The following is an 18,428-nucleotide window of genomic DNA, read 5'->3' as shown; positions in this document are numbered from 1 at the left end:
CTGGAAGTGACAGTCTGTGGCTGAAACTAAATATTCTGGGTGTATATTTTTAAATAGGATTTTTTTTGTTGTTGTTTCCAGTAAAATAAGTTAGCTATTGAAAATGTAGTATCTTGGAGCCTGTTTGGTAATTTAGTGCCTGATTTCACTGGATTTTTTAACTTAAGGCATGTTTAGTGGCTACACATAGCTTGAAGGGATGCTGTGCTTTTTTAAAGTAACTTAATAGGACTTTGGAGTAATATCTGAACCTTGTAGATCCTGCTTAAGCCTTTGCCACTGTTCCTACTGCATTTTTTATGTCCAAGAGCTATCCAGGAAGTTTTATCCTCTGGTGTTGCCAAACTTTTATCAAGATACTTATTTGATGTACTTGGAAGTTTCTTGGTGTCTAAAGGCAACCGCTGGTACACATGCAAACCATCTGCTGCTCTTATGCTTGCCAGGAGGTGTAAGTTTGGGCCGAGTAATGCCTGGACTCTGCCTGTCTTCTGTGGGCTCTGGGCACACACACCTGCTGGCAGTGCTGAGCTCAGTCTGGAGCGGGGCAGCTTTAGACAAACCCTGACGGGAGCAGTGCCCAAATCTTACATAAGAGTGGTTGGGTTACAGTCTCAGGAAGGCAGCGCTCCTGCCCCTGGCTGGGGACTGGTGTGCGACCTGACCCATGGCAGGGGGCAGGGCTTGGCAATGTGCTGCGTGGCCACTTGCCACAGCTTGGCTGCTGAGCTGTGTCTTGTGTGACCAAGTTGTGTATCTGTATTTGCATGTCCTTTTTACACATGATACCAGTATGTGTGATTGGTACCATCAGTGTGGAACTGTACTGTTACATGACACCACTGTACAAAAACTCTCTTGGGTGATAGTTGCTGGTGGAAACTTACAGATTTGTTCCAGCACCCTTTTTGATGTGTTAACAAAGAGTAAACCTGGAATTTGTCATATGCCAGGCCTTTTTGTATCCTTAAAGGTCGTTGCATTTAGATGCTATCACTGTGTCATTTGAAGGTGCTGCTAATTATAGAACAAGATTCCAGTGTGAACTAGCAAAAATACTGAAAAGTTTATGCATATCAGGTGTCTTTGAGGTGAAATCTGGTTAGCTTTCTTTACTGCTTTCTTGCTGTGAAGCCAGTTTAATGGGAGTGATTTGATGAGTTTAAATATAATGAGAGAAAGGTGAAGGAGTTCTCATGCTTAAGTAAAAGCAAGAAAGTATTTTCTTCTGCTTTTGGGCAGCATTCGTTTGGTTTTTTTCTTTCCCCAGTTTATATTACCTATTATGCTTCACTAAATATTTTATTAGGTGCTTCTGCATTTAATATTTCATATACCTACATGTGAAACTTAAACTTAGTTGCATGAAATTTAATAGGCTTAGTGTAGTAAGAGAAGTATTGGAGAGCCTTGGGTTTACAGCTTAACTTGCCTTCTGCTCAGCACAGCACATGGTTTGAATTCATGCTTTTCTGAGCAAGGTGAAAACAGCCCTTTCCCCATGGAGTTTTTTAATTAAAAAGAACTTTATATGGGACTTCAGATAATCATTTGTTCCAACACACAGCTTCTGGAGTCACTGCTATCTGAAAGTTTTTTCTGTGATCAGTTTTTTTCTACTCTTCTTTTTGTAAAACAAGAATAATTTGATGCTTTGCCCTTTTTAGATCACTCTTAGACGTTCTTCTATTCTTACTGCTTATTCTGTAGAGGTCCTGAGAAGGCATGTGGTAAACATTTGATTATTACCTTTTGTTAAGAGTAATCTGTGCTGTTCTACACATGGAGATGCAAAATTAAAAAATCATTGGTCTCATTTAGCATGCGAAATGAGATTAAGGAATGACTTGATCATAGATGGATGGAAATTGCTGGGATAAAATAAGATCATACAGAGGTTCTTCAATGAACAGGCACAGAAGTAAAATTGTTCAGTAGCTGAAAAGGGATGTGTGTATATGGGTATCTGTATCCTTATATGTACAGATAGTTATTTATATAAATAATATATATTTAAATCACTGGGACAATTTTTCATCCCTAGAAGTAAACTAAGATAGAATCCTTTTCAAAGAGATGCTGTGGTATTATCTAATTTAAACAGGAATCCATTCTGTGAAGTCTGATGTCTTGCATAACACAGTATTGACCTGACAATGGTTGTAGCCCCCGAACTGTATTATCTGAATCTGTTCTAGCTGACAGTACTTTTAGCAGAGACTTTGTGCCTGTTCTACTGAGGGATTAGTTCCAGTACAATACAGTGCATTACTGTGCAACCGCTGGCTGGTTTAGCACTCCCTAATTTGACAACTTGTCCCAGTGTGCTGAGGCAGGAGAGATTTAGGGGATTAAGCTTCATGTGTGTGGCCTGGAGGTGCTGCAAACTACACGTAAACAAGAATTGGGTGTGTTCCTGCTTTGGAGAGGAGGAGAGGGAAGGATGTAAAGCAAAATGTTGTTTGGGAAGTTGCCACATCTAAGCAGATGTGATTGGAAATAGGTAGAAAACACCTGATTGTATACAATTGAGAGTAGCCTGAAAAACAGGTGAGGTGGGGCCATGTAGAAAACCAAATGGGTGAAGTCAAATTGGTCCTGGAGAAAAATCCCAGTGGCAGACTGCCAGACTGCAGGCTGGGCAAGGAGAGATGACCAAAATGAACTCTTTCACATTTCTAAAGTGTGGGCGCTGCCTGCTTTGCAGACAGAAGTGACCACATTAACACATGAGAGAGAAGTCTCGGCTCTAAGCAGAAGGAAAAATCACTCTCTCACTTGATGCGTGGGGTGGAGGGGGAGGAAATGTTCCCATAGCCAGGGCTGGAGCAGCATCAGACTAGCCTGAGGGCTATTATTTGCCAGATCACACTTTCAGCATGAATAGTAAGACTTTGAGAGCCATGAGGTTCAGGTAATCCACTCACACTGTTCATAAGTAGCCAGAAATCAGGTTGAAGGGGAGCCATCTGTTGCTTACTCATTAAGGTCATTGCATTAGTTTGGTGCTAAACTAATCAAGAGAGCTATACAGATTTCGGAGCACGAAGCATCCGTTGAGTAGACCTCAGGCTGGGTAATGAAGATCTCATTTCTGCATGTCCTTTTTTGGGGGAGAGTGTCTTTCAAACATGATGTAGCCATGATCTCTCTCTGGTTGCTGCCTCCCAGCTACACGGGACACTGTGTAAGAGCAGTCACAGAATGCCAAGGGAGCCTGTCTTTGGGGTGAAGCTTCCATGATGTGTCAAGTCTTGCTTTGTTTTTCCTTTGTGCTGCATAAGTGCTGGTGAAATGCTACTTTTTCTCTTAGCACTGCCTTCGGGTTTAGTGGTAAGTCAGGGAGGAAGGACAACCATGATCACTGCTGGGTCTCTGAATGTTGTGTTACAATGCAGGGGAAGGGACTGAGCCGGTAACAAGCGGCTAGAAGTGACACAGATTTCCTTCAGCTCAGCTGGTTTCTGGAATGGTTTCTTGCTGTGGGCTGACTGTGTTGGGCTGTATGAACGGGCTTGCTGTTGTGCAGGGTTTGCAGCATCGCCGCTCTGGGTGGTGCTGCCTGGCTGCAGGGCAGAGACCTCGCTGGGAGGGTTCTCATGGGAAGTCTCTGCAGGGCGACATCCAAACTACTCACTTTACAGTCCTGTCATCACTGGAATAATTATCATGCAAATCGTTGATATTTTAGGCATGCTGTTCCTCTTTGTGGTCATCTCGGCCTTTATTTAGCAGGAGAAGGGAGAAATTTATTCAGCACCTGTCATAATTGAATCAGTTCCTCAGTGTAGAAAATTAATTTTTTTCAGCATAGAATAAAAACATGAAGCGTTTTTTTGTAAAGTTGTCAACTTCATTCTACATGTTAGTGCTAAAAGCCCTTCAGAAGTGGGAGGAGGTTGCGATTTTGGAATGCACAAAATCTTATTTGATTTTGGAAATGTGTTTTCCATCTGGATCTTTAGAAAAGGTCTTACTAGGTTTTCTTGCACTGAAAAACAATGACATACCTTTGGAGCTTTAAAAACCCTCAGAGTTCATTCTTGTAAGGACAATTGATGGCCTTTGTGCTGTCTGCGCTGGATTAGTGAAATAATAGGAGTGCTTAGTCTGAGAAAGAAGCTTGCCCTCTGACTGACTCGATGGCATTAAAAGAAAAAAGCACAATAACCTACCGAGTTGGCATTTTCTAAATATTGTTTTATACAGCATGCTACACTGTTTTATTTGCTCAACTTTCCAGTTGTGTAGAATGCTTTTAGAAAAGGTATCTGATTAATTTCTTTAAAGACTTTCTCTACCTAGAAATAAAAGCCATTTTATTATTTTATTTATGAAAGCCAAAAGTTTCTTAATTTAGAGGGAAGTAAACGTATTATGGGCTTCTGTGCATGTTAATCAGATTTTGTGTTTGGTTTGCACAGGTGCTAGTGGATCAAGTTGGTTGTAACTGATGGAGTTACGTAAATGCTGAATTACTTTTAGCATTCTTATTTAAAGGAAAAAACCCTTATGGTAATGATGTTATTAGAGAGTAAATCTGTGACCTACATTACACACTTTGTGTCCTTAAATGCAAATTTTATTTTCCACATCATGTAATTTTTCCTTTAATGATCTTTTTCAAAGGTTTACTTAATTTCCACTCCACACTACAGGGTATGCTGACAAGGGTGATACCTCCCGATCATAAATGAACTTTCCATAATGGAATTAATGTGCAGAAAACCTTACAAACAAGTTATGGTTAATCTCTAGTGTCAGACACTGGGATATGATGAAACCCTTAGAATAAAAAATCTGAAAAATACTCCTGACAGCAGTGCACATCCCTGAATGAAAAATCAGGAATCTGCAATAAAAAGGTAGATGTGTCATGCTCTGAGTGATTAGAGTTGTTTTTTTTTTGTAAGCAGGATATTTCTACCTTGATCTAAAGTGTATATATGGTGATATCATTTGAATTAGTCTGCTGCAGTCCCCTCAGAGTTGCTGGAGACTCGCTCTCTGTCAGAGTTGGCATGGTCACAGTAGCTCAGCAGGTACCTTTGGGCCCTTATGCTCCCATTAGATTTTGGAACAAATTTAGTGTGTTTGGAGTCAAGCATTTTGGCTTAGTTTCCTCTGAAGGGAGTGTAAATTGTGCACGCTGAAACTGTGCTGTGATCCAAACCAATATGGGATAAGGGAAGATGTTGGGGAATTTGCTTAAAGATACACAGCCGCTCTCAACAGTGCAATATGAGATAAATTTGTGCCTTTAAAGTATACTCTGCATACAGATCTTTGCTACTGTATAACTGAAAGTAGCCACACTGAGGTAAGCATGGTACTTGGAAGTTTGGGAGAACCTGTGTAAAATATTCCATGATTTTGTTTGTATGTAGCTGTACTGCTGATGTGTTATTGCCCTTATTAGAGCCTTTCTTGTCCTGTCCTCTAAGATGCATATGTGGGATGTGGTGTGTGTGGTTTTTTGTGTTTGGGTTTTGGGATTTTTTTGTTTGGTTGGTTTGTTTGGAGGATTTTTTTGGGATTGTTTTGTGCTGCTTTGGGAACTTGGAAATACTTTTTTTAGACAAAGGTAATTTTGTAACCAAATGATTGTTAATTATAGCTAGAATAATGTGTTATGTTGGCCAGAGTTTTCTTGATAGCTAATCATTAAACCAGTCGAATCACAAACTTCAGTCATTATTAGTCAGGAAGCAGTAATTGATTTCAATTTTGTTGACACTGCAAGAGTGTTAAGAATGCAGAGGAATTAGTAAAATGTTACAGGAAGTCCAAGGTAGCTGTATCCTGCAAAGTATTTTGTCAGAAACTGAACAAACTTAAATAAAAGCTGAAATTTGTTTCAGTTGGAAGATGATGAGGAATGAAACACACCTTTAGAACTTGTTAGATATCACTGGTTTTCTTTTGTCTGAGGGTATGCTTCTTCACTGAAACCAAACATTTCACAGGAGTGTTCTGGCTGTGACAAAGCTCCTTTACTAACAAAGGGAAAGGAGAAACATGAGCCTTCTCCTTGCTGTCATAGCTGTCAGGATAGGGAGACTTGCATTAAATGTAGGCTTTGATGGGTCCTTGCTTCCTAATTGCTAATTAACTTGCTTGTGGAAAAAAAAAAAAGACTGGTTTTACAGTGAAAGCATGAAGAAGAAAGATAAAACTGGCAAGCTTGATTTCCAAGTCTGAGACAACTTACGAAAGTTCCTCTTCAGTAATGTGTAACATACATACAGAAACATTCAGAGTTCTAGGCAGGTTGTCAACTGGAAGCAGGTGAACCTTCAGATATGATAATGTCATTTGCATGGGCAGTTTTTATGACAGGGATTCTGATACAATCAGTACTGGGGCTCAGACAACTGGAAACCTCCTGGCTTGGTGAAAAATGCTGATTTTTCAGCCAGTAAGAAATTCTTCTGATCCTTTTTTTTTTTTTAATTGTGTACTCGTCTTTTTGTTTATGAGAATTTCTAATAATTCTTATTTTGTCTTCCCAAACAGGATTAGACCCCAGCTGGCCAAAGAGAAGATTGAAGGATGCCATATTTGTACATCAGTCACACCTGGTGAACCTCAAGTGTTCTTGGGAAAAGATAAGGCCTTCACTTTCGATTATGTCTTTAACATTGACTCGCAGCAAGAAGAGATCTATATCCAGTGTATAGAAAAGCTGATTGAAGGCTGCTTTGAAGGGTATAATGCCACTGTCTTTGCTTATGGCCAGGTAACCTTTACAATTATATTTAAGGTATTCTTTTAGGAATAAACAACTTCTTGCAATTGATTTTTCTCTTAAATTTTGGAACATATGAATCTGTTTTTTAGCATCTTGGATTTATTTTCAATGAGCTATCCTGTAGGAGAGTGTTAGGAGTTTATATATATTCTATGTAAACTACTAAATGAAAACATAAAATATATATAGGCAGTAGATCTGAAATTAATAGTAATGCTGAAAATAGTTCATGTAATTCCTGCATTCACTTCAATGCATCAATACAAATAATTGACTTAATCAGTTTGCAAACAGAGGTGGGTTGTATTGAGATTCTTTTCTGAGCAACTTTCCAACCCCCTTCATTTTCAGACATTTTTGGGAATAGGAGCTTTTTAAAAATGGATCCCCGGGGAAGTTTGGGCCACATTGTTTGTTTGTGGGCAAAATGTAGGGATCAGATTCCAAAGTCAGAGAACTTTTCATAGAGAACACACACACCCTCTCGGTACACTGGCCACACATTTTACTCCTCAAGGCTGAGCACAATGTAGAGAATGTGTTAGTCATATGAATATTCCTTTAGGAATTGGTTGCATAAAATTTGGTCTTGCATGCTGAATTTCATCACTGTTAAATGTCCCATTTCAAATTAGCTAAGCAAAGTGTAATCCCAGTGAGCAGTTTAGCAGATTATGTTCAGCTGTGTGATCCTATCTTTGTCTTAGACTTGACCCACTAATTAAGTGAAAACACAACACTACCTTGTCTTCTGTAGGACTTCACATTTAATTAAATTGTTTTCCTAGTGAAGATTCTTGAGTATGAAGTGACAACAATGGGAATATAATACCTGAGATATTCAGACATTGTAATTAAGGGAGTAATTTGGTCTGCTTCAGTAGAGAGTTGCAAATACTGCTTCTACCTCTAAAATATGTGCTTTAATTAATAGCCTTGGTTGAAAATATTAACTCATCTTTTTACCTTGGAGACAACAGCTCAAGGTGGATGAAAGCTGCTTAGGGGAAGTTTCCAGGGGAAAGGTTTTGAGAGATTGAACTGGTCTCTGCCTTCTGTGTAATCTGTGGATAAACAGAGTTTGTCCCAATTCTGCTGTTTATCCATTTTTCAAAATGACCTCTTCTGTGTGTGCTAATATTGCAAAGATGACAAACTGATCTATCACTAGAGTTCACAAACTGCATTTCTGTGATGATTTGGTACTACTGAGGTATTCCAGTGACTACTCCTTTTTCAAATTAGACAGGTGCTGGCAAAACATACACCATGGGCACTGGATTTGATGTTAACATAACAGAAGAGGAGCAAGGCATTATATCACGTGCTGTTAAACACCTTTTCAGGTGTATTGAAGAAAAAAAGCAAGGTGCTATTAAACAAGGACTTCCACCTCCAGATTTTAAAGTGAATGCACAGTTCTTAGAGGTAAATATGATCTGTGTTTGTGGGTGTAATAACTTCGTGTGGCTTTTTTAGAAATATTTTTTTCTGTTTTTTTTTCTTTTACATTTTTTCTCACAAGTTATTTTGAATTAATCTTCAAAATTTCAAAAGGAAATTTATGGGATTTGCTTCAGCTCTTCAGTTAATGCAAAAGAGTCCTTTTATCTTATTCGAGTTGTTTTAGTATTTCACTTTATAGTGTTATTTTGAAGCACAAAAATAGTTATGTTAGTGATAATTTATCTTTATCTGTTGCATGCATTTGTTGGTAGGGCTTGTTGCTCTTGCTTGTTTGTAATTCTTTACAAAACCTTAAAGCAAGAAACTATAAAACCCCTCAGTGTACTTTCTGGCTTTGTAAAGTCACCATGCTTTGGTCAATTTGCCATCAATTTCTTTAGCTTTCAAAATTTGTGCAGGAAGCTTGTATTTCTTTCACCAAAGAAGAAACCTAGCATTCAAATACTTCTTTCTGCAATCCCCGTTTCTGTGTCACTGTTCCCTTTTTCCTTAGACCCAGAGAAAACCCTCGTCAGTGCTGTGGCAAAGCTGTTGCCCGTGTGTTTTCTTGTAGACATGGTTACTGGTAGAGAGGCCATAATACCTGTGATCTTTCCAACCTGCAGCAGCTGTGGGTTTAATTGTTTCAGGTTTGATGCTGCATCTCCTGGCTGTGGAACTACTTTTTAAATTGATTGACTTGGGTGTAATATATTTACATTCACTACCAAGCTGCAAAGTCTGATACTTGAGGCACACACCAGGAAGAATCAAATGAAGGAAGAGCAGGTGTATATTTGTATTGCTTAGTTCAGTATTTACAAATTTGGGAGTGAAAATCTATTGGTTTTATTACTGCTGAAGTAAACTAAGTCTTTTAGTCATATGCTCCTATAAGTGTTTTAAAGATTAACAAGCTGGCATTAGTTTTGCACTGCTATAGGTTTGTGACTGCCAACCTTAAGCAAAGCTCTTTGTAGCTCTGGCTAATGTTTGCCTAGAGAGAGAGTTGGGTTGAGCACGTGCTGTGGGAATGCTCTGCTCTCCTCTCTGTACCTTGGGGAGCTTCAGCTTTGCTTCTGGCTGCAACATTATTGTAAGGAGTAGTAACCAGCATGGTTTCTGAATTTATTGTGATTTTTGACATAACATTACAAATGTACCCGAGTCCCAAAACACAGAGCTGTAATTAAATGTTACAGGGAGAATGGTATGAAGATTGTGGCCATTACCATGTATTTCAGATGAAATGTGCATACTGAAACCTGTCTTGTTTGTCTCATTCAGACAAGGGTTAAATGATACATATATTATTTTTGCCCTTAACAAAATGCCATTTTTGTTAGTAGATTTTTTGTTCTGCTTTACTGAGATTAAATTAGAGCTTTCCCAGAAAGAGCCTTTTTTGCTTAGTTAGGTATTACACACTACTCTTGTATCAGAAAGTAAGCTCTTTCTCCCATCCTATCTACCATAGAGCTGAATTACATAAACTACAATTTAGTGATTGAACAATTTGAAGCAAGATGTGTATTTTGGAATAACTTTGAAGTCTTCCAGCTGGATAACTATTGGGAACAGTGACTTCTGTTTGCTATTTTCTTGCCTTTCTTTTGTTTGCTGCAGTCCTACCTTTAACTCTTTGCTTTCCTGCTTTTTCAAAAGATAGTATATGCAGTCCCTTAAAATTGCAGGTGCATTATGAGAATCTCCTCTAAATTGTAGCATCAGTTTGTTTGCACTTACCAAGGTAAAACATTGGTAAGAAGGTTCCTGCTTAGAATATTTATGCCTAAGATTAAATACAATTCCTTTTTTAATATGTAAAAGATTAAAAGCATCACATTCGCAAATGCTGAGCCTTTTTTTCTCAGGGATGAGTTTTCACCTGTGAGAGGGGAAAGTCACTTACTTGCAGTGTATGAGAAAGTACCTTGGATGAATGCAGATCTATTGTGGTGATTCTTTGACTTTTACCTATGGTTTGTGATCAGGAATTGACTTAGTCTGGCCTGAGCCCTGCTGAAATGAATTGTTAAAATTAAATTAAAGACCCTGGAAATGTTCCAGCGTACATTAGCAGAGACCTGAGCCATGAGATTCCTAGTGGAATAGTGCTTTGTTTTTTCCCCTAATATCTTCAATTGGATCTAAACAGCTTTTATAAAACTCAGAACATTGTTATGAAGTACAAAGACCCTGCTCAAGGAGTCATACTAAGGTATTTTTGGATTGCTGCTTGTTTGTTTTTAAGAAGCAGCTTGCACAAAAACTGTTATACATCAAATTCCTTCCTGGACGGGAAGAGTTTATCTAAATGGAAGAGAGACATAGAGTTATTAAGGTGTGAGAGAGAAGATGAGGAAAGGTGTGATGGCAGGGAGAGCAAGTGGAGTGAGTTTCAAGTGTTTGGAGGAGAGTGCAGTCAACTGAATCAACAAAAGAAAAGCCCAAGGTCAAATCTAAAGACAGCAGGTGCCAACCACAGAAACCACTGCTGCTCTTGCTCTGCTGACATTGAATGCCTTCCCTTCCCTGGTCCCACCAAAGTATTTTCTCCCAGATCTGGCAATGCTTCCTTGGGTGGCACAATAGAAAGTTGTGCAGGTTGCTTAATTTGCAGCTGCTGTGTTATGTGTTCTTGTAAATTTGGGTTTTTCACTGCATCCTTTTTTTGAAAGCCGAGACATTTGGATTTTTATGACTTTCAGCATGTGCTGTGCACAGATTTGTTAGTCTTTGGAGAAATTCCTTCCTGAAGTGATATGGGTTTTTTGCCTTTTTCTTCTCAGCTTTACAATGAAGAAATTCTGGATCTCTTTGATACCACACGTGACATTGATGCAAAGAATAAAAAATCAAATATTAAAATACATGAAGATTCAACAGGAGGGATTTATACAGTGGGTGTTACAACCCGAACTGTGAATGGAGAATCAGAGGTGATAATTGAAAATAAATTACTCTGTAGCATGCCAAGTACACTTTAAAAATGTTGTCTGTATGTTTTGATGAACAGTTAAAAATGGAGGTCATGCCTGCTCATATCTGCCTCTTGGGTAATTGAAGTGTGAAACCTAGCTAATTTTTTTTTAGTCTTAAGTGTGACAAATATTTGATATTAAGTGCATAACACTTTGATTTAAATCTGGGAATAGGTTTTTGTTAATAATATAGTTGTGCTGGAGGAGAAAATTTTGGTCATTTATGTAAATCTGATCTCTCAAATCTTATATATGTTACTTTTTCTTTGAGAGGAACCCTTGGCATTATGACTGATATGAAATAAACTGCTGTTCATATGCATTGCAAATCTTAGTACAAGTGTTACTGTGCTCTGTGTTTTTATACGAAAAGTTAAAAAAATCACACATTTTTTGCTACAGGTGAGTGATGATACCTATGTTACTACTAGGGGACAGTAAAGAGAGACATACAAAGATTTAAGGATTTTCTTTCTGAAATCACAGAAAATACTTGTAGTTTGCTTATTTAAGAATCTTTGTGCTTTTTTGACATGTAGGAACTTAATTCATAACAAAAAGTTTAATTATATATCCAAAACAGTAAGTGTTACAGGGACACTTTCGCTTTAACCAGCAAGCAATGCAATGTACTTCTTGTCTGTTTTCTAGATGATGCAGTGCTTGAAGTTGGGAGCTTTGTCTCGGACCACGGCCAGCACTCAGATGAATGTTCAGAGCTCACGGTCACATGCAATCTTTACTATACATTTATGTCAAACCAGAGTCTGTCCTGCATTTAGTGCTGTATGTATTTTTGCTGTTATTAAACTTCTCATTAGTAGCCATTTTTCAAAATGGGGATAATTTTGGCAGCCACTGCTATTTGAATTACACTTAGTAAGGATCCTACAGTCATCATAATGCTTGATGAATTTGCTAAGCATTATAATAATTTGATTTAATCTGTGCATATGTAACCATCCTCTAGCCAGAGGCAACCATAAACTGCAGCCTCTTACATGAACCTGCCTATTCTCCTCTAGCGTTTTCTTCAGTATTTTATTGCGACATACACAAGTGAGAAAGTTGAAATGTAATTTGTCGTTAATTGGGAAAGGACTTTTAACTGTCTTAGCCATTAGTGGGTTTAAACTTGGAGTCAGCTAATAGAAACTGCTTAGATATTTTCAGATTAACTTTTTTAATGACATCCAGTAAGGCACAAGTGGAAAAGCATTGAATTCCAAGGCTTAATGTATTTATTTTAAACAGATAATTAATAGAGACTTAATGTGATTATTCTAAAGGTAACAAAATTTTTAAATATTAAATAATATCTGCCTAGTGTTTTGTCCATAGATACCATATTGTTAGGCATGTGGAAGAGTGAATTGGGCTTTCAGTACTTCTTGGTGGGGTTGCTTTTTTTTTTTTTAATACTACAAATAATCATTTACAGGCAAAATGAGGGGCCCTTCCTGGTCGTTTGTGGTATGTAGACCTGCTTTATACACTTGTTAAAAACACTTCTACCTGCTTTCCATGCTGACACTGTGGATCTGGTGGTGTGGTCAGCTGTTTGCACTCCGGATGGACTCGCATCACACTCAGAACCCAGATAGGGCACCTCAGTCACTGTGGTCACACTGTCTGCTTGGAGGTTTTTGTTGAAAACTATCTACTGGAGAGTGAGATAAGTCATCTGGGAGCCTCATTCCTACAGGCTGTTGGCACACAGTCCCCTTTTGGTGGTGCACTTGCAGCCTTCCCCACCAGCTGAGCCACTTGCAGGACTGTTCCCTGGCTCTGCCTTTTTTGTTACAGAGGCTTGTGTTGGAGGAATAGGTAGCCGCCTTCTGCCTTATGTCAAACTGTTGTGTTTCTCATTTTCTTAGGAGATAAATACAAGATGATTTGACTGTGTGGAGCTGTGCATTTCTGTATCCTTAATCTCTGAAGACAGCACCCTCTTTCCCTGTGGGGTTTAGCAGAGTAGAGGATAGACCTGGTTTTGGCCTCTGAATGCTCCTAGAATCTAAATTAATACAAGCTATTATTGGGTGGCCAGGGGAGATGTAGCTCAAGTTTCTGTAGACAAGAGTTTTGGGAGACCTTTGTTACTAAGGCAGTGCAGTTTCTCTTTCTCAGATGACAACGCTGGCTGCGTCCCCTCTGCGTGGCCCTGGTGCCTAGTGCTGGCAGGCAGCCAGGGCTGCAGTGCACAGGCACGCTGCTCCCTGAGCTCTGCGCACACCATCCATGCTTCCTGCAAGTTTCTGGATGTACATTTCACTTGCTAAATAAACAAAAGTGACAGGGTGCATTAGTCTGTACTTTGAGGGCTGGGACTGAGATTGTGGTTCCCAGCACTGTAAATGTGAAAATAACAGGAATAACAATTTCTGGTCTTACAGAAGTGGCACAATTGCTGTTCTCTTTGGTAATGGCTACAAAAGGAGGCCACTTTAAAAGCATGAAATAAATATTTAACTACCATGAGAATGGTTTGGTCTGCAGAGACCTGCATTACCCCTTGCAGTAGTGAAGGGAGCTATAGGCTAGATGACCAAGGACATAAAGGTTATTGTCGCAGAATACCTGAGGGTTTGTGTGGGTTTGTTTTTTTTGTTTTGTTTTGTTTTGGGTTTTTTTGATTGGTTGGTTTTGTTTGGTTTTTTTCTTTTTTATAAAGAAAACCTGGAACAATCTGGCTTACTGTGGTAGAAATTCCTAAGAAAGCTTGTTGCTTGGGCTGTGAGAATATGTTATAAAGCCAATATACACTTGTTATAGGCGTACTACATGGCACCATGGCAAGTTAGTTTTGCTTAAAAGAGAATGAATAAGGAGATGATCATGATGAAGAGGTAGTGTTGTAATTAATTGTTGATTGAACTTTGCAAGTGTTAATATGAAAGGTCTTACCAAGCCTTATGTGTTCTTCTTTACTTCAGGATAATGCCACTGATAACAGGATAATATCTGAATCTTCTGAGATGAATGAATACGAAACTCTCACTGCCAAGTTTCATTTTGTTGATCTGGCAGGATCTGAAAGATTGAAGCGAACAGGAGCTACAGGAGAAAGGGCAAAAGAAGGCATTTCCATCAACTGTGGACTAGTAAGACTATACAAATATACAACACAGTGTAAAACAACCCTAGGCAAAAACTTCAAAGTAGAAATAAAACTTGTAATTTATAGCATAACTTTTTTTCTTTTTGTCTTTGTACTGCCTCTCTGTAGTTTTTTGTTAAACGTAATGTTTTACTTAACATTTACTAAACTGCACTGAAAAGTAGATCTGAGGATTATCAGTGGAGGTTGTAGTTTTATGCCTTTGTTTTGAGCTGCTTGGCTGTGTGGAGGCTCTGTGCAATTCTTTTTTACAGACACAAAAATACATATCTATTTTATATGTGAAAACATGTCTTTTTTTCTGGGCTAGTGTGCAGTACCAGTGAGGTATTCTGCAGTTAGGACTCTCTTAGTGATTCTTTTGCCATCATGGCAGTGGTCATTTTCTGTAGTTATTCTGCTTACTATCTGGAAGAGATAGATAATAATATATATATTACATGGAGGAGAAAGATAATTCAGTTCAATTTCATCATTAGCACAAGCAGAAAGTCAACAGGAATTTGGGCATTTAGATGACATAGATGTACCCCTGATGAATAGGACACAAAATGCATGAAGGTGAAAATCAGTGTGATAAAACTAATATCTGTCCACAAACCTTTAATTTACAGTCAAGTCCAGCCCTCAGTTTTGTGAAACAGACTGAGAGTGCTTTAAACCCCTAAAAGCCAGCAGCCACAGCATGGGGTGTGTATGCAGCTCTCCAGCTGCTGGGCACAGCCAGACCATTCCCAGTCCAAGAACTGGCAGTAACAGGGTGCCACCTGGAGCAATGTTCTTAAGTTTGGCAAATGACTGAAGTGCATGCAGTTGCACATTAAAAACATTCTGCAGCCAAGTGTTATCTTGTTAATAAACATGAATTAAACCCTTTTCGCAATGAAACAGGATAGCCACGGACTATATAATTTCAAGCCTTAAATCTTCAATTTCAAGCCTAAACCATCTTCATCAGACATTTTTTATCTAGTATCTGTAAAGATAGTAAATTCTGTTTGTTTTTTTTCATATAAATGACCCATATTTTATTCTAAATGTAGCATAAAACAGATGGATAAAATTAATTTTGCAGAGCCTGTAGCCCCTGTTAGAAGTAGAGATCAACTTTAATAATCAACAAAACTAAATGTTTATTAGGTAAAGTATTTCTAACTTAGTTTGTGACTGACATGAGATATCAATAGGCAGTGCATGCAAATTGTGCTAAGCACTGAGCACTTGCAGGTACCAGACTGCAAGTTATCTGATGCACTGTTTGTAACATAAAAGTTTCTAAATGTCTACTGCAAAATGTAAAAATCTTGAGAAATATTTTCATGTTAACTTTCATGAGCGTATTCAGTTTTTCACAACATGCTGACCCCCATTTATACTGTTTTTGAAATAAAACTACTCAGGAACCGGTTCTGACTTCTACGTGATGTGATCTTGTGTTTTATAGCTGGCACTTGGCAACGTAATAAGTGCTTTGGGAGATAAAAGTAAGAAGGCAACTCATGTACCATACAGAGATTCAAAGCTTACAAGGCTACTTCAAGACTCTCTTGGGGGAAACAGGTACGAAAATGGGAACACTTTATGTATTTTATTGTGAATGAGCATGAATGAGTATGTAATCTTCAGAAAGCAGAATAAACATTAAGCAGCAATAAAAATAGCCTGTTTTTGCTGGTGGAAGGTTCTGAAGGTAAGTTACTGTCATGACAAAAATACTGTCAATGCAGGGAAAAGAATTTTAAAGAGGATTTTTGCTTTGTTCTTTTCAGTGCTTATTCAGTGCTTATTTTACTAGATAGGAAGCTTCAAGGTACTTACAAGTTGCCACTTCCAGACACGTTCTTTCTATGAAGACGTCTTTAGATTGTAGATAGTATAAATGGTAAATTTTGTTTATAGTTATTTTAAAGCTGTGATGAGTTTCTCATTTAGAGTTTTGTGTGTGTGTTATTTTTAAATGTCAGTGAGTTGTTTGCTCTGACTGCGATACACAGGAGCTTGGAGTCAGTTTGACACTGGCACAGCCATCTTTTTAAAGGTTATGTATCTCAAGCTATGGTGCATCTGTCCAGTTACCTGATGTTGGTTTGTGGCCAAATGAAAAGAAACTGGTGTATCTCCAGGGTTGTTGGTGTATCTCCAGGGTTGTTGGTGTATCTCCAGGGTTGTTGGTGTATCTCCAGGGTTGTTGGTGTATCTCCAGGGTTGTTGGTGTATCTCCAGGGTTGTTGGTGTATCTCCAGGGTTGTTGGTGTATCTCCAGGGTTGTTGGTGTATCTCCAGGGTTGTTGGTGTATCTCCAGGGTTGTTGGTGTATCTCCAGGGTTGTTGGTGTATCTCCAGGGTTGTTGGTGTATCTCCAGGGTTGTTGGTGTATCTCCAGGGTTGTTGGTGTATCTCCAGGGTTGTTGGTGTATCTCCAGGGTTGTTGGTGTATCTCCAGGGTTGTTGGTGTATCTCCAGGGTTGTTGGTGTTAACCTGTCTGTATACATTCTGCATATACAGTGAAGAGAAGCTTTGTTCTCTGAAGGCTTTATCTAAAAATACATGAACAAATCTATTAAAATAATACAAATTTTGTATTTGTAAGGTTGACATGTACAAATACAAGAGCAACCATAGTAGAGTATGTTTTAGTAGGATAGTACTCTTATTCCTCTATGTGATCCAGTATGCCTGGCTCCTATGTTTAGGAGGGTAGGAAGTTTTCTGGGCATCTCACAAATGAACAGGGAGAAGTGGAGGAAAATTCTTAAATTGTTGCTCTGGTCTTCAGAGAGAGAGCTTTAATAACACCTCGAAGCACTGCAATGTGAGGAAAAGCAGAGTAAAATACAAAAGTAAGGTAAATAGATGCTAGAATTTTCAAAAGAACATCAGGAAGGGAGAAACTCAAAAATTATAAAGAAATCAGCAAAGATCAAGAGCATAGCTCTTATGCTTCACTAAATGTTATATCAAATGCACCAGCTACTGAGCATTTTATCAAACCACTTCTAAAATCTGACTTTTGTAGAAGTATTATTTTGACTCGCAAATGTTTTCTCATCACACAGCTCCGCTGCTCCCTCTGCTGTTCTTTAGGAGAAATTGCAGAGTTTACTGTACATGGTGACGGGTTTAACCCCGGCCACCAGCCAAGCCCTGCTCAGTCTCTTGCTCACTCCCTACGGTGGGATGGGGGAGAGGACTGGAAGGGCAATAGTGAGAAAACTCAGGGTTTGAGATAAAGACAGTTTGGTAGGTAAAGCAAAAGTCACATATGCAAGCAAAGTAAAACAAGAAAATCATTCACCTCTTCCCATGGGCATGCAGGTGTTCAACCATTCCCAGGAAATCAGGGCCCCAAGCCTGTACCCCAATCAGTGTAACGGTGACTCTGAATGTCCCCCTTTTCCTCCTCCTTCCCCCAGCTTTACATGCTGAGCATGATGCTGGAATATCCCTTGGGGTCAGTAGGGGTGAGCTCTCCTGGCTGTGTCCCTTCCAACTTGGTGTGCATCCACAGCCTCCTTACAGGTGAAAAGTGTGTCAGAGCTGCTCAGCAGTAACTGAAACATGTCCACATTATGGACACACGTTGGGTGTTTCCAGCACAAATCCACAGCAGCCCATACCAGCCACTGTGAAGAAAATCAACTGTATCCCAGGCAAAACCAACACAAATACACACAGAGCAAATACACCTCAGGACATTTGCAATGATACTTGATTCTTTCTGTCTTTTTCTGATGTTAAATGTGTGGATCACCCCTCCTCCCCCTTTTTTATGTATGTGACATACATGCTGAGACATTCCAAATCAGCACTTTGCTGTTAAGGAAGAGTTATAAGTATATATAAATATATTTTGAGTGGTTTCTTATCCATACTTTCACAACCAGAATATGTAGGAAAGCTAAATTTTTAACCAATATGCAGTTTTTCTTCTGGGGAATCAGATTTAGATTTCTTTTAACCTGTTCTGCAGTCTTCCAAATTCCACCCTAGGTATTGCAGTCCACGTTATTGTTTCTCTCTTAACAAATATTTATCAAAAATATACTTGTAGTGATTTGGATTAGATTGTGGTAAGTCCTGAGTTAACTATGATGTACTATTTTCACCATAATCCTTATTTTATGT

General features: G+C 38.7%; 1 protein-coding gene across 7 annotated transcripts in view; it reads left to right on the top strand.

Moving 5' to 3' along the window:
- Positions 1-18,428, top strand: part of KIF21A (kinesin family member 21A) — an 87,902-nt gene that overhangs the window by 23,257 nt on the left and 46,217 nt on the right. For all 7 annotated transcript variants that reach the window (XM_071552599.1, XM_071552598.1, XM_071552597.1 and 4 more), the window contains exons 2-7: positions 6,517-6,739; positions 7,997-8,179; positions 10,990-11,139; positions 11,833-11,967; positions 14,118-14,285; positions 15,747-15,862. In XM_071552599.1, coding sequence (XP_071408700.1) covers positions 6,517-6,739; positions 7,997-8,179; positions 10,990-11,139; positions 11,833-11,967; positions 14,118-14,285; positions 15,747-15,862 — 975 coding nt within the window. The remainder of the gene's footprint in view (positions 1-6,516; positions 6,740-7,996; positions 8,180-10,989; positions 11,140-11,832; positions 11,968-14,117; positions 14,286-15,746; positions 15,863-18,428) is intronic.

The sequence above is a fragment of the Pithys albifrons genome, chromosome 3, assembly GCF_047495875.1.
Source record: "Pithys albifrons albifrons isolate INPA30051 chromosome 3, PitAlb_v1, whole genome shotgun sequence".
NCBI classification, from domain to species: domain Eukaryota; kingdom Metazoa; phylum Chordata; class Aves; order Passeriformes; family Thamnophilidae; genus Pithys; species Pithys albifrons.
The sequence above is the reverse complement of the archived record's forward strand: the minus strand, read 5'-3'. Positions and strand labels throughout refer to the sequence as shown.